We start from the raw sequence: 15623 nt of genomic DNA, 5'->3' as shown, positions 1-15623 counted from the left end.
ACCAGGAGGATTGGCATCCCTGCCTGCCTGTCTTGCCTCTTTTCCCCTGGGATGCTGGCAGCTTCCCACTTTTTATAGCACCCATCTCAGTGCTCCCACAGGATCAGCTCCCTGTGGTTCTTTCAAGCATGCCTTAATAGGCCCTGCCCAGAGAAAAAGAGCTCTCCTTTCTCCGGCTACTTAGTCCTTCCTGACTCTTTTACAGCTGAGGTAACTAATGGTAATTAAGTCACCACATCAGGATCAGCTGGAGGGTGTCTGCTACATCATCACAGGCAATGCTGAGCTGACTCCCCTTGAAGGACCAGCCAGCCTAAGACAGACCCTTTCAGTGAGGCACAGCTCGGTTTAGTTAATGATTCCTTTTTGGTAGTTTCCAAACTGATTTGCTACCAACCAAGGAGCAGCTTAATTTCCTGAGCCAGCAATTGCCAAATGTGTTCTGAACCAGAACTCTTCGCTTTTCCTGTAGAAACCTTTTTATTCCATTTTCAACACACACTCTGATACCAGTTCAATGTCTTATTACATAGTTTGAAACCTGGTACAGCTCATGTACCATATATTGGGCATTATTCAATAATCCATATGACCTCAGCAACTGACAAGCCTAAGGTCAGCTCTGGTAAATTTTCAGCCATTTTGCAGATAACTGTTCTGACTAGTAAAAATGTAAGTGGAGAAAGTAAGGAACAGGGACTTAAGAGGCAACAGAAAAATAGCAAGCTGGTTTCTTTCCTCCAAAGATGAAGATGGCCATCCAACAAATTGACAGTCATCATCAGGCAGCGCAAGACCCAGTGGCCTAATATTCAGTTTCCTTAAGGTTTAATTTCTGATATTGTTCATCTGCTTTTAAATGATGAATGTACTGGTCCCATCTCTTCCCAACAAGGTGCTTGTAAACACGTCCTTATCTCTAGGGCAGCCCCTCATACCCAGATGCAACATTGTTTCTTACACTGCCTCTGGCAACCACTTCCTCAGCCACAACAGTCCATCCCAGCCAAACCCTTCTTTGTACTGCCTTCTTGGGTATTCTGTGGCTCTGCTCGCCCGCCAAGTCACAAAACAGTTTGATTGCCTTCCAGGGTTCAACAACAAAAAAAGTCCTTCTCCCCTCCTGGGCTTCTTCCTCGTTCCCTGGTCCTCACACAGCATACCTTCATGCACCTTTTCACTCAAGGGCCCCACCACAAGAGTTAACCCTACTCCTTCAGCTCTGATGCCTGGTCACAGCCAGCCCTGCTCTAACAGGCCCTCCGCCAAGCCCTTCCTATAGAGACTTCCTTCTCCCTACCACCTCTCTCTCCTGGATCTACACTTTGAGCTGAGATCCTTAGACAACCTTGCTCCACATCCTCTGGCCAGGAGGTGATTAATCAACCACTTCCCAGGTGCAAGGCATAACTAATTAGGTATTTACCCTTACCTTGCAGGTGACGGGGCTAAACTCATCACAGTTCATCATACAATTTAGACATTTCTGCCAACACAGTATACACAGAACACAAAATTAGTGTCATACAAAAAACAACATGTAATTTACCTGGTAATTATATGTTTCTGCTACTGCTAAAAGCAACTCATTATAGGAATGTTGTGCACTTAAAATAGATTACCTTAATTCTATTTTCTGTTTAATCCAATTATAACTGTCTCTCTTAATTGTATTGTAAGTTGTGTTGAGCTGGAAAGTGACTATAAAATCCTTGCTCTTTTGGATTTCACGGTGGTTTTATACGTGCACAGGCTTCCCACTAGACAAAAATCAATGCAGTGAAAATGAAAATATTCTTATTGTTAATTCTAGTCATGTGAAGACATAAACTGGTAATGCAATTGGTCAAAACTTTATACTAAGAAATCAAAGTAAAATGTACTGTCTTGAAGCAGAAATTAAAGAAAACACTCTAGAAGACACAATAGAAATGGGACCCTATTAGAAATGACAAAGTTAGAGTAAAAGAAAATAAACTTTCTCCCCAACATGCCTTCCAATGTAATAGACACACATCTACTCTGCTCTACAACATCTACAAGGATATCTAAGCATTATGAATGTTGCATGCAGTGTAGCTATAGCCACGTCAGTCCCAGGATATTAGAGAGACAAGGTGGGTGAGGTAATAACTTCTGTTGGACCAACGTCTGCTGGTGATAGAGAGAAATTTTCGAGTCACACTGAGCTCTCCTTCAGGGCTAGGAAAGGAACTCCCAGAATCACATCAAAATGAAAGGTGGATCAGATTGTTTATCATAAGTAGATAGCACATATGGCATGGGACCATTCAACATAGAGTAGCCCATTAATACCTCTGCAGTCAGAGGACAAAAGAAGGGGTTAGTGGGCTACAGATAAAACATAAATCCAGTGTCTCTCTGCAGTCCATGATTTTTGGTGTCTAGCAGAGTAATGAATTTAAGCTCCCAGATATATCTTTTGAAAGTGCTGTTGAAAGGTTTCCTCTGAGGATGAGGACTGATAGGTCTGTAGCCCACAGGGCCAGCTTGCCTTTATTATATTCACTCCCTTGTCTTTATTAAACTCTGCTTTCATTGTATTCAGCTATAACACAAAGTATCTACAGACTTGTATCCTGGAAGACATTTGGCTTAAGTAAGTTGACCATATTTATGCCACTTTATGTTAAGTCTAACAAGCCTGTAACCTTTGACATAGATAAATGGCCTGACAGTTACCCCACAGATTTTTGTGAGAAGTAAGGAGCTTGTTCAATGGCAGGAGTTGGAACTTAACAGTATATGGCTGCCATAAGGACATGGAAGTGAACCCCACAAGATCTGTTGGGCAAGGGGTGACGAATATGATAATAAGCTAAGATGACATTTGCTCATATCAATATGTTAACCTATAGGGTAACTACATCTCAACATTATGTGGGTGAAAGCTAGATCTGGGCATGGTGAGTTGGGCAGTGGCAATCAATCATAATAAGACAATCAGGTGGAAGGAGTTCTCCATCTTTTGTTGTGCACTTTCTACCATCTGATCCTGCAACTCAGCGAGGAACCTGGACTATCGGAATCACTTACCACCAGGTCCTCAAGGAAGGGTGTGAGTATGCAGACCTAAGAGCTTATGCAAAGACTGGAACCACAGCTAGCCCCAATACTGTATCTTTTGATGTAGCCTGGAGCTTCTCTGGCTTTGTTCATTATTCTAATAAAGATATCTAAGGCTTTACTTTGCCCTCAGTGTGAGCGTCATTGCCCTCCACCATAAGGCTTCCCACAAGATATTGAACTTCATAGTTTTAGTTCTGCATAGCCTGATTCTGGAGCAAGAACCTTATCACAGTCAGATCTATTGGCCATCAATCCAAACATTATTAACCTTAAAAGGGATCAGGCAACATGGAGAAAGAGCAATCGCTTTGTGAAAGAGTGTTTTTGTCTTTTATCACTCTCCTGTGTGATTTCATTCAAGAGCACAGTGAATGTCTGATTTCACCCACATAATTCTAATTGGGGCATTTATAGTGTTGCCCGGTGACCGCCTGGTTGAAAAGGGACCCTGGCAGTTTCAGTCAACACCACTGACCGGGCCCTTAAAAGTCCAGTCACTGGTGCTGCAGGGCTAAGCCAGGCTAGTCCGTACCTGTCCTGGCACTGCGCTGCACCCTGGAAGTGGCCAGCAGGTCTGGCTCCTAGGCGGGGGGCAGCCACAGGGCTCCGCATGCTGCCCCCGCCCCAAGCACTGGCTCCGCTCTCCCACTGGCCAGGAGCCTGCCTTAGCCCCGCTGCGCCACTGACTGGGTGCCACCCAAGATAAGCCCACGCCCCAACCCCGAGTCCCAAACCCCTGCCCCAGCCCTGAGCCCTCCCCTGGACCTGGATCCTCCTCCTGCACCCCAAACTCCTCATCCTCAGCCCCACCCCAGAGCCTGCAGCCCCAGCCCAGAGCTCATACCCCCTCCTACACCCCAATCCCCTGCCTCAACCCACAGCCCCCTCCTGCACCCCAAACCCCTTGGCCCCACCCCCCAGAAAGCAGCCCAAATGTCTCATCTCCAGTTCTACCCCAGAACCCGCACCCCAACTGGTGCCCTCATCCCCTCCCACACCCCAATTCCCTGACCCAGCCCAGAGCCCCCTCCTGCACCCTGAACCCCTCATTTCTGGCCCCAACCCAGAGCCATTTAGAGCCTTCACCCCCTTCCACACCCCAACCCCCTGCCCCAGCCCAGTGAAAGTGAGTGAGGGTGGAGGAGAGCGAGCCACTGAAGGAGAGGGAATGTAGAGAGCAGGGGGAGGCAGCCTCAGGGAAGGGGAAGGAAGAGGGTTTTGGGGGAAGAGGTGGAGCTAGGGTAGTCAGTTTTGTGCAATTAGAAAGTTGGCAACCCTATATTTAGCGCACAGGATGAGGTACACCTCATGTTATGATAGGCATGTGTAGGATCTGTGGATCTTGAAAGGTGTGTTGTGGTGGGTGTTGATCACCGCGAAACCTGCAGACATGTCCACTGCATCTGCTGTTCTGGCAGAGTCTGGTGCTACTTTGAGTTGATGTGTCCTCAGCTGGGGGAGCTTTCTTTTGATGAGCTTGGAGAGGTTGGGGGAATTGTATGAAGGCCAGAAGTGGGGATTCAGGAAAGACTTCCTTCGGGATGGAAAATGATAAAAGACAAAAACACCCTATCACCTGTGGGTGAACATGTTACACAAAGCGAACACTCTAGATCTGTCCTATCTGTCCTCATTCTCAAAGGAAATCTGTAAAACACTTCCAAAAGAACAGTCTGGGAGCTTAGTTTAGGGCCCTTACCTCCCATATAATTCCAGTCAGAGTAGAGCAAACAACTTCTTTAGGCTCCTTTGAAAAAAGAAAAAAATCTATTTTCTGCCTTCATTTTCCCTTCCCTTTTTCAGTGGTGAAAAGAAAAGGAAAAGGAAAAGACAGACTGACAAATAGAGATATGACAAAACAAACTAATTTCTGTAACAAAAAATTATATAAATTTGTGAAAATTTTAATATAAAAAAATTCTTTGAAAATATGCAAAACAAAAGTGATTTTGAAGGTTCACACATAAACATTAACATCTTTTAGGTAGCTGTCTCCATGACACTTTTACTCCCCCACTGCCTCCCAGCAACCATGGAGTGGCAGCAAGAAAGACGCTCCCTGGAACTATACATTTCTGTACACTATAGCTCAATGGGTTTTCTTTTTAATTTGTCATTTTCCAGATGTGAGTTTGCTAAAAGCTGTCCTCTCCCTGAACTTGTCACCAAATTTAATGTTTAATTGCCATGTACTCATTAATAGAAAGGAGATTTAGGACCAGTTTATGATCTGGGATATGCTGAATACCACCAGGATATTGTTTTGTTGTTAGTAGTTAATTATATTTTTATGAATAGTTGCTTCAGGGAAGTTGGAAGATTCACTCACTGTTCAGACAAATACGATAATCAGGGCCTTGGAAAGAGACAATTTGCTTTTATTACTTGTTTCAAATGTATTGTCAAGTATGTGGTCTTATGCAGAGTCCACCTCATCCCATCTAGCTAGTCCTCACATTCTTAGTTGTCCATCCAGTGACTTACACAGGGATAGTTTCTCCTCCGACTCTGCTTTTCTGCTCTGCCATAGAACTCCTATTCTCACTGAGTACTCAAGCTTCTTCAGTTTAATCACTTTGACCCTTGTCATGTACATGTGAGAGAGAGAGGGGAAAATTGTGGCCAGGATTAAGGAACAGATGGGCTAAAAGCCCCAGACAAATTAGCTAGCTAATGTCCAGCAGCAATAATGTGCATCTGGACAGGACAGCGGAGTACCTTTGCTCTTATTTATTCTTATTTTACCTTATATTTTCTCTACCCCTTTTATCTCACTCACTACTCGGTTCCCTTGTATCTTTCCCTCTCTACCCTGCCCCCGGCCCCAGATCCCACATATTGCTAGACAGGAGAAGCCGCATGCTAACTCAGGTGTAAATTTACACAAGGGAGAAGAAAAAAGCATCTGTCTCATTGAAATTGGTAGGAAGCCCCAATGATAAGATAAAAAATATCACATATCTGAGGACATGAGATTTGCAGTCAGGTTTTCCCCTATTAGATTTAGAATGGCTCTCACTCCACACTGGAAAAATGGGATGAGGTTCGTGTAATTTGAGCGCGGCAACACAAAAACCAGAATTCAAGCATTTTAATTTTTATAAACCGACTGTAAATTTCTGCACCTCAAAATCTTAAGCACAGATTTTCCCCCTCTACAAACATTACAGCTAATTGAAAAAGACAGTGATGATGTTCCTTTAAAAAAAGTGGCGGGCGGGAGACAGATGAAAGAATCAAGAAGACTCCCAAGGACTGATAAAAACAATAGTGTGACAGATGGTTTGGAAACAACCCAAACTGAGTAGGCTGGGCTCCTTCAGATAAAATCCACATTACTTGGTAGCTTCAGGAAAAGACAACACAAAGCTGGGCCCAGATGATCACAGATTTTAACTCCTAGAGTTCTAACATAGAAACGGGAATAAATGTGGCCCTCAAAGGTTCTTATTTTCTTCAAGTTAGCCTATGGGGTACTTCCACCAAAACAGCCATTCCCAGGTCTCCCCTCAAGCCAGTCCAAAGCCATCACCTGTATTACAATCATATCAGAAAACAAAACAAGAAAATTCATAAAGTGAGTCTGCTTGTTCATTAAGCTTGGTCAGCTGGGTAGCAAAAATAAAAAACTATCAAATTGTCCGTTCAAATTAAAGTAAACATGTTCTCATGTGCAATTAATGGATGAGAAATAGTGCAAACTGAAAACATTTTTGACAGATACAATATGGATCTCCCTTCTGTTCAGCTCACTGTGTAAGTTTCTAAGAGTGAGTGTTCCGCATATATGAAGTAATTGCTAAAAGTACTCTATAGAAGTCCTATTACTATGTTATAGGTTATTAAATATAAAACCAACATGGTTTCCTCCAAGAGGTATTTAAAAAGAGAGCTCTCCAAAGTTACTGGGAATGTTTGCAGGCAGGAGATTAAATGCCAAACTGAAGGTCTGGTGTTCTAGTTTTGCAGTCTGGGCTTCCATCAAGTTAAAATTTAAAATGACTTGGATTGCTTGAGTGTGAATGTTGTGTCTTTTGTACTTCTGGACCGTGTGCAGCAGTGATTACGAAACAGTTTATTAATAGTTTAAATGTTTGGCTGAACTCATCACCAGATGCACTTACCAATTTCTATTCAAACACACAGTAAGAAATGACAGGTTGAAGTAAATGTAAATGGCATTTTAAGAGAGAAATTACATTGTTCCTACACTGAAAGATTGGGGCCCTATTTAGGCATAATTCCCCATTCATGTAGATGAGCACAGCTTGCAGGATCATGATCCTTAGGCTCTAATGTAGTAGCCTCAAACATAGACCAGACAAATCTATGTCCATATGAATTTAGTCCTAACCACAGCTACATTGAAATCAAGCAAACGTTCAAAAGTGATACTGAATGTAAATAATCTTACTGAGGCGCATGAGATCACATAGATGGCAATTCCCAAACTTCTGGAAGCTGATCCTCCCCTCCAGTCAAAAAAATGAAACCAATTTTGTCCTCCGTCAACTCCCGCATGTTGGCCGGACAGCATGTGTCAGCTTGCAGTGCTGCTCTTTTGCTGGGCAATCCTTTGTACCCCCATACGTTGGGAAAAGTTAACATTCCCTTCCTCCACCCCAACCCAGCTTGACTGGTAGAGCGACTTCTGGTGAGAAAAATCTTCATGAGGAAAATTTTAGCTTCCTTGGAAATAAGCAGCCAAATCCTAGAAAAAAGCCAACTTAACATTTGACAGGAGATATGTATGCAGTGTTGTTGTAGCCATGTTGGCCCCAGAATATTAGAGAGGCAAGGTGGGTCAGGTCATAGTTTTTACTGGACCAATTTCTATTATGAGAGAGGCAATCTTCTGAGCTTACATAGACATGAAGAAGATTTCTATGCAGCTTAAAAGCTTGTCTCTTTCACCAAACAGAAGTTTGTTCAGTAAAAGATATTACCTCACCCACCTTGTCTCTGTAATTAGACAGGAGAGTGAAAGATGCACATCTCATGAATTGAGGGTTCTTCCTCGATCTGCTAACTCATGCAGAGTCGCACAGATACTAAGCTTTGGCTTTTTAAAAGTCTATTTTTTTTATTGCGAAGATACAGCAAGAATAATAGAAACCGTATACTGTGTCCTAGTTAACTCAATCTTACAGAGCTCTGTCTCCACCCAAACAACAACAGCAGAAATTTTGTGATCTCACTATTCACTTCAATGAGATGTGGCATTTACAGCATAATTAGAACCATTTAATGCTAATATGATGCATAGGGAAATAAAGAAAATACTTCAGACTATAAGCCCAAACACACAAATAGTCCTTAACACATGGTTATTCCCATTGATTTTTCAAGGGACTATGCAAACACGGAAGTATCATTCTGCCTGTGATTCCACGTTTTGTATAATGCTGCACAAAATATTGTTTTTTATCTCACTGAGAAAAGATCACAGACAATATATACATCATGAAATACTGGTGATGGATAATAAAAGCATTAAAATGATATCAAGTTTTCAAATATGAGGACAAATAATCCATTGGAACACCTAAAGAAAACCTCCACAAAGTAATGGAAAATATTTATAAATTCACCTTATATTAATACTTTCAACTCCTCATGTAGTAATACAATAGGAATGTTCATTTTAAAAGGAATATCAAGCTGCTTTTAAATGTTCTAATGTACAACAGACGTCACAGAACTAGAGAAAAAGAAATCTACCTTATATTAATGTAATTTATCAATGTAAAGTGCTTTCAAAAAGCCAGCCAATAATTATACATTAATGCTTAATTTTCTTTTTTAGGGGTTAAACTCCTTAGCTCAACATTCCCAGAGCTATTTCAAGTAGTACCACTTCCTAGCAATAATCCCCCTGGAATATGCCACATATCTTTAGGGCTGTCAGTAATTCCAGTACAGGAAATGCCTCTTAGAAAATGTGTATGTATATTATTAAAAGTTTCTAATGAGCAGCAGGACTAGAAAAGTCTGTACTGAGTTTTTTAGAGGTATGTCAATATAAAACAAACAGTTTACTGAGGACACCTGCTAATTAATGCTCTTATAGTTTATGGGAGGGAGGGTTGGTTCTGTTTTTAAACTGTCCAAGAAACTAGTACAGAAAGCTTATGATTTTGCAAAATTAAACCCAACATGGCCATGTGATTGTAAATATGGTACATATAATAGACATTCCTACTGTCTATTTCCAAACAAGGAAACTCAAAGGTCAGAGACTCGCTACTGCAAAAAATCACAGATCAGCCTGTAATGTAACACAGGCTATCTATGGCAAATCCTAGTGGGAAAGTTAAAGGAGTGACTCTGAGCTTCAAATATATTTGAATGAACACATTTAGGAAGTATTGGCAATATAAAGTATGGCACAAGCCTGCAATCCTTACTCGTACAAGCCGTCCCATTGAAATCTTAGGGGTTGCAGGATCGTTACCAAAACAACAAAAGGTTATGCTTTTCAGAGGTCTAATGTTCAATTCATGTTGATGCACTTAAGCATCTTGTAAATAATACTTAATATTGAAACCACTGAGTTAATGGGCTCCTTTTGTGCCTTTATGGTTCACTGAATAACTTGGCTGAAATGCTTGAGAATTAAGAATATATGCACATCTGCAAGTGAAAGTCACCAGTAGCATTAGAAGACTAGCATAAGGCTCTCTGAAGCACTGAGGTCTTGCATTAGGGTCACACAGAAAGGATCCAGGAACTGAATGGCCACACTGTGATACCCAGTGCTCTAGAGAAAGTGCCGACTCACCCTAGGCTAGTGCAGAGAGCAGTAGTGGGGTAGGAGATGGGACAAGAAAACTGTCATTTATGCACTCAGTGACCTCCAATATCACAGGACAAAAGGGCATAGACCCTGGATGCTAATTCAGTTCCATAAACTACAATAGTCATCATTAGGTAGTTTGGGTTTCAGCCCCAAATCCTGGCATTGGTTTGGGAAGCAGGTTTCACATTTCCAGCCCTTTCATTCTTCTTCAACAATGTAGTGAATTTCACCTATGCTACACAGTAATTTATGTCCCAAAAGGAGATTTAAAAGCCAAATACATAAATATTATTTCTGTCAATGTCCAAAGCCCAGCTTTGAAACATATTAAGTACACGCCAAAAGCCAATCTAAGATTAAGGCAATTTATGGTTATCTGTATGCAAAGGCTTTGTTTCGCTGGCTAACTACTTTAAGAAGGTTCCATTGATTTGTTTAAACAACTGCACAGAACTATTTTTCTCCCAAGCGGAGATCTTGAAAATTAAGTTTCACCTGAAAGCAAGCATTTTTAAATGTCAAGTAGGAATAACCACTAAAATACAGATGTCAAAGCAGAAATACAAATAGTAAATTACAGGATTAACATACTACTGAAATACCTCTGTTTTAGTGATCTAAATTAATGTGTATTTATTTTACATTCTAGTTGACTCTATATTACACATATACGTGTATGTATGTAAGTTAGAGACCCTGAATCAGTCACTGGAGGCATGGATAAGATTAACTACTGAGTTCTCACCCCCATCTCTAGTTTTTTATAATTTGTGGCAAGTGGGATTCTCAGATGCAAGTTTTTGACTAACATAACAACTTCAGCTCATCTATTTATATATTATATGAATCAGTTTTATAAAGATTTTATAACCTTAAGGATAGTTCAATAGCTCCCAATGTAATAGTCCCCATGACCTAGCCAGTATATCTCCCTTTAGTATTTAAGGTAGTAATATCAATCATAATGAACTCTGTGGTTATTCACGTGGAGATAAGGCCCTCCTATAGAATTTCCACTACAATTCAAACATTTATTAACTGAACCATTATACAACAGTGTCAGTTGTAACGATAAAGGTCACTCAGAATACTGTGACTGAAAGAACATCTTTAGTCCCACCAGTTAGTAAAAAGAGTGAAATGCCACTGTGTCTAAGTCAGGAATGATTCCTGATTCCTTCTTCAAAGATCATAAATAATCTCATCTCTTCTGTTCTTCACTGTTAAAAATATATCTGGGCCACTTTAAATAATTATTTTCAATATTTCTCTGAATCTGTGTGAATTACTACCCAATATTTGACAGTCCCCGCACCTGCCTTGTTTTAGTGCTACAGAAAAGCTGTTTACAGCTGAATCATAATCATTCCTCATTTCTTAGTAATATTTTGCCCTTAATAATGGTTTTAGGGTATGATGTGCTGAAAAAATATTTCCTGAAAAGCTAATAAATGACTTTCTACTCAGCAAGTGTTGTGTTGAATAATCCTCATCTCTTTACATAAGTGACAGCCAAGGCTGGGGTATGGGCTTTTCAGCATCAGCCGATTGTTTCTTAGCATTTGTTGGCTGAATGATGGGGTAACAGTGGAACTGGTCACAGTAAAGGGCATGATCCTTCCAGGTGCTGAGCACCCTCAGCTCCTAGGAGTTTGAGCGCTGAACACCAGACAAGATTGTGTTCTATAGAGTAGGAGTTTGCTAGGCTTCTGCCACCTGGAGTAAAGAATGTGTGCTGGGTGTATTAGTCACTGTTCTATTATTTCATAACCTGAGGATGGATTATATGGAAAAACATTTTCCTAAAAAAAAAACAAAAACAGTTTGCATTATCTTAAGAGTTCATAGACAAAACCACCTGCACATCATAACCTCATGTTTACCACATGGGAGTCTAATTAATTGTAACACAGGTTCTCGCTGAATCACTGTAACTAAATAAAAATCAAGGGTGGTTCTTCATATGAGACTGATGTCACCCACGTTAAGCTATTAATGGCGCGGGGGGGGGGGAATCAAATCTAACCTGAATATCTGTACACTTATCAAAAACCTCTAAGTCCTCTACTAGCACTATCCTCATCAAGTGCATCATATGTGATCTTTCCTAGTGTGGCACCTTGTGTTTCTAGTGTCTGCCAATAATGTTATACCTTTCCTTCATGATGTAAAACAGGACAAAACATTGTATTCTCATAATTAGGTTCAATAAGCCATCTATCTTTGGGGTCATCAACTGTACATAGCATTCCTAGGTTGATCAGAATCCAGCTTGGTTGTAACTAAACTGTCGGTAAGAATGTTCCTTATGTAAACAAACAAATTACAGACTTGAACCCCCCTCCCTCAAAATCTTTTCAGGATATTGAGTGGTACTTCAGTAGGAAGCTTCATGATAATTTTCCTTTTAAAGATCAGAATATAGGCTGTTATAGGCATCCTCTTTTGAGCTGCTTGCAGTGCACATGTTCTGAAGTTAGTATGCATGATGAAGTTATACTGGTGCAACAAAAGCTTTAAATAATTTTTTAAAATGTCCTACCTTATCTGCCATGATCATGGAGGAGCCACCATGAATTCCCAGAATTGGAATAAAAGTCTGAGATGAAATAAAATCCAAAATCTGAGCGATCGCCTCCTGATCAGTATCATCTCCAAAAATTACCCCATGGATCTTGGTGCCTGACATTAAGTCACAAACATGCGTTATAATGCTTTTAGGGTCAGTCTGGTTCACCAAAAGGGTCACTACATTGACATCAATGGTCAGGTCTGCTGACATTTCCCTGCTCCAGAGAGCTCGGATGTCTCGCTCTGTGATATACTTGGTCCTCCCCAGGATAACTGCAATGTTGAGTATGGGATAACTTTTCTCTGCTCCAGGAACAAGATCCAATTGCGCCAGAAGAGCTTGGAGTACCAGGAGAGCATAGCCAATTTTCCCCATCTTTGCCAGCTTTATCCCCTGTAGAAGTGATCACATTGCATGAGAAAAAAGAGCAAAATACGCCATGTAGTCCCTCACTAGGCTTTTGATGCAAAATATCTGCATAGAATGCATCCTTAATAGCTTCCTCCAATGGCTCTTCACCTTAGCCCTATAGTCTGACATCATTTTAACTATCCCATGAAATTAGCTCCCCAGTGACAGTGTTATGAATTGTCTACAGCAAACTAGAAAAAATGCAGCGCGAGTTCTGGGGAAAGGCACCATTTAATGTTTCTGATCTAGTTAAAATTAAATGAGTGAACTAATTAGCATGGGGGGATTTTTTTCTTTTTTTTAACCAGGAACTTGTATTTTGAAATCTGGTGACAGCCTAAAAGGGAGATGCGCTTTTCCCATAAAATTAGCCCAGAAAGGCACTAGAACCCCACACCCCTGAACCCCACCCATCTTGCAGGACCCCAGAAATGTAATTTTATTTTTAAATCTCTCAGATGGCTGCTGCTCATGCATAACTACTGCATGTCTGGAACAGATTCAGACACAGATTATTCTAACCTATTTCTCTCTCTCTCTCCTTCCCCTACTCTACAGTCACTTTAGCATCTCTGAACTGGGGATCTCAGCGAGCAAGTTGTCACTGGTGTTGGGGGACAGCATGTTCAATAAATGAGTATCAGTGCATTGATTTGCTCTGGCCCCCCCATTGGCTCTTTAGGGGGCTGAAGAGGGAGAGGGAGATGAACCATGGACAGGGAGGGTGATCCGAGACAGCCAAGCACAATGTGTCCTTTTGCCACCATGTTCCCAGGGATTTCCAGACCCCTTTGCTGGCCTCAGGAGGGGAGTCCCTCTGCAACACACACCAGGCTTGCTGGGAAGCGTCATGCAGAACATACTAGCAGGGCTGTCCAATCAGGGGGCTGTCTTTTCCTGATCTCCCTTCTCACCCCGCTAACCATAATGTCCCCATCGTCAGTCAGTATCCATCAGCATCATCTGCTGCTGAACAACAGGACCAGGAGTCTCTCTGGGGGTGGGAATTTCTGACACCATTGAATCGCAGCTCAGCTGCACTGTGCTTCCCAAGCTATTGTGCTGCATGCCAGGTTGTTCTGATGACTGCAGCAGCAGAGGCAGCGAAGAAAGGTTTATAAATAAATTAACCCAAACCCCTGCAGATGTGAAGCTGCTTCATCTTCTCTCAGACTCGGGAAAGAAGCTGCTCTCCCCCACCCTTGGAATCATGGTTTCCTTAACAAACGAGACTGCACTGGAAAGCATTAATTGCACCAATTCATCTGTAGGCACACGCACCTCTTCCCCCCACCCCCTCCAAACGGGATGTGAAATCCTGCAAAGGACCTCCTCGTGCGTATGACAGCAGCGCCAGAATCCCCCCTTTCCATTCCAAGCGCAGAGCAGTAGCGCCGCTTGCTGGCCGCACGGCGCACTGCCGGGACACAAACTTTGCAACCTACCGAGGATGCCAGAAAATGTAGTTGCTGCTATTTGGCACGCGGCGAAGTTTGGCATTTCTTTGTAAGCCTCAACACCAAGAGGCCGGGGTTGCTTCCATCCCTCGGCCCAAATACAGGAGGCTCGCTGCAGCTTGCTTTCCGCATCGCATCCAAGGGAGGCAGCTACCCAAGCAGAAAGAGATGCGAAAGGGGGCTGAAGGGGAAGAGTTAAGGGAGCGGGGGGGAGAGGAGACAGATGAAGAACATTAGTCAGCCTGAAAGTCCGATTGCAACGTCTTCCCGACTCTGATGTGCACATGAAACAAGCACGGTGAACAAAGTGACAGGCTGAGAAAGTTGTTGTCCCCCCCCCCCATTCCCTTTAAGTAAAAATAGATGCGAGAAGATCTCCCTCAACAGAAGTGACAGGGCTGCCAATCTTCCCTGGAAGTCCTTCCCCCTCCCACCCATGGAGGTTGGAAATATTTTGTGCTAGTAACCGTCTATTGCCTCCTCTGGCAGGGTCTGGCTTTGAGCCCCGAGGGAGTGAGACACCTAACCGGGAGTGGATAGCTGGATGCTAAACTAATTCACAAGATCAAGGACAGGAGTTTTCTTGACAGGTTCAAAACAAGCATAACAGGGGCGGAGGGAACAGCTGAATCAATATGGGAAATGGTTCTTTTTTTATCTTGATAAAGAGCAGACTGCTTCTCAGATCATCATAAACAACCAGAGAGACACAGAATCGCAAATTCCCCCAGGAAAAGCTCCGTTGGCTTTGATTTAGTGCTCAATATTTCTAGAAAAAAAATAAAGATACTTCTTAAAGTATCCATAGCTACATTTAGGATGATGGCATGTTTGCAAATAAAAAAGCAACATTTACGATAAGCTTCATAAGTGTTGACTACCAAGGAAAACCGAGGCTTTAAAGACGGAGAGAGACTGCAACATTTTACATGTGTGTCATTCCATAGCTAAGAGCCCATCTGCAACTACAAACCATGTACTCAGAAAGGGAAATACTTACTGCATTCTCCCGCCACATCGTTCCAAGCTTAAGATCCTCAAAGTCATTTCAGTGGATTCCTTTGCAAACAACGAAGTGGAAAATGGGTCTTTTAATCCCTGGATTTCATCCTACAACTTGTTTTCACTGCAGTAAACAGAAACCCAGCAGCTTTTTATCGCTTACAATCCCCCATGATCAAGTTTTAAGAAAGCCACTCGCAACTGAGATTTGCTTTTTACCCTTGGCAAAAAACGTTCAGCATCATCTCTTTAAAAAAAAAAAGAAAGGCAGTTGTATGGGTTGCTGCAGCAA

General features: G+C 42.0%; 1 protein-coding gene across 1 annotated transcript in view; it reads right to left on the bottom strand.

Moving 5' to 3' along the window:
* Positions 1-15378, bottom strand: part of GRIN2A (glutamate ionotropic receptor NMDA type subunit 2A) — a 284374-nt gene extending 268996 nt beyond the window's left edge. Inside the window, exons 1-3 of the mRNA XM_050966516.1 lie at positions 15330-15378; positions 14318-14510; positions 12432-12854 (exon numbers count right to left, since the gene is read on the bottom strand). Of these exons, the coding sequence (XP_050822473.1) occupies positions 12432-12836 (405 nt within the window). The 5' untranslated portion in view covers positions 12837-12854; positions 14318-14510; positions 15330-15378. The remainder of the gene's footprint in view (positions 1-12431; positions 12855-14317; positions 14511-15329) is intronic.
* Positions 15379-15623: the final 245 nt, after the last annotated feature.

Source organism: Gopherus flavomarginatus, chromosome 9 (assembly GCF_025201925.1).
Source record: "Gopherus flavomarginatus isolate rGopFla2 chromosome 9, rGopFla2.mat.asm, whole genome shotgun sequence".
Classification (NCBI taxonomy): Eukaryota; Metazoa; Chordata; order Testudines; family Testudinidae; genus Gopherus; species Gopherus flavomarginatus.
The sequence above is the reverse complement of the archived record's forward strand: the minus strand, read 5'-3'. Positions and strand labels throughout refer to the sequence as shown.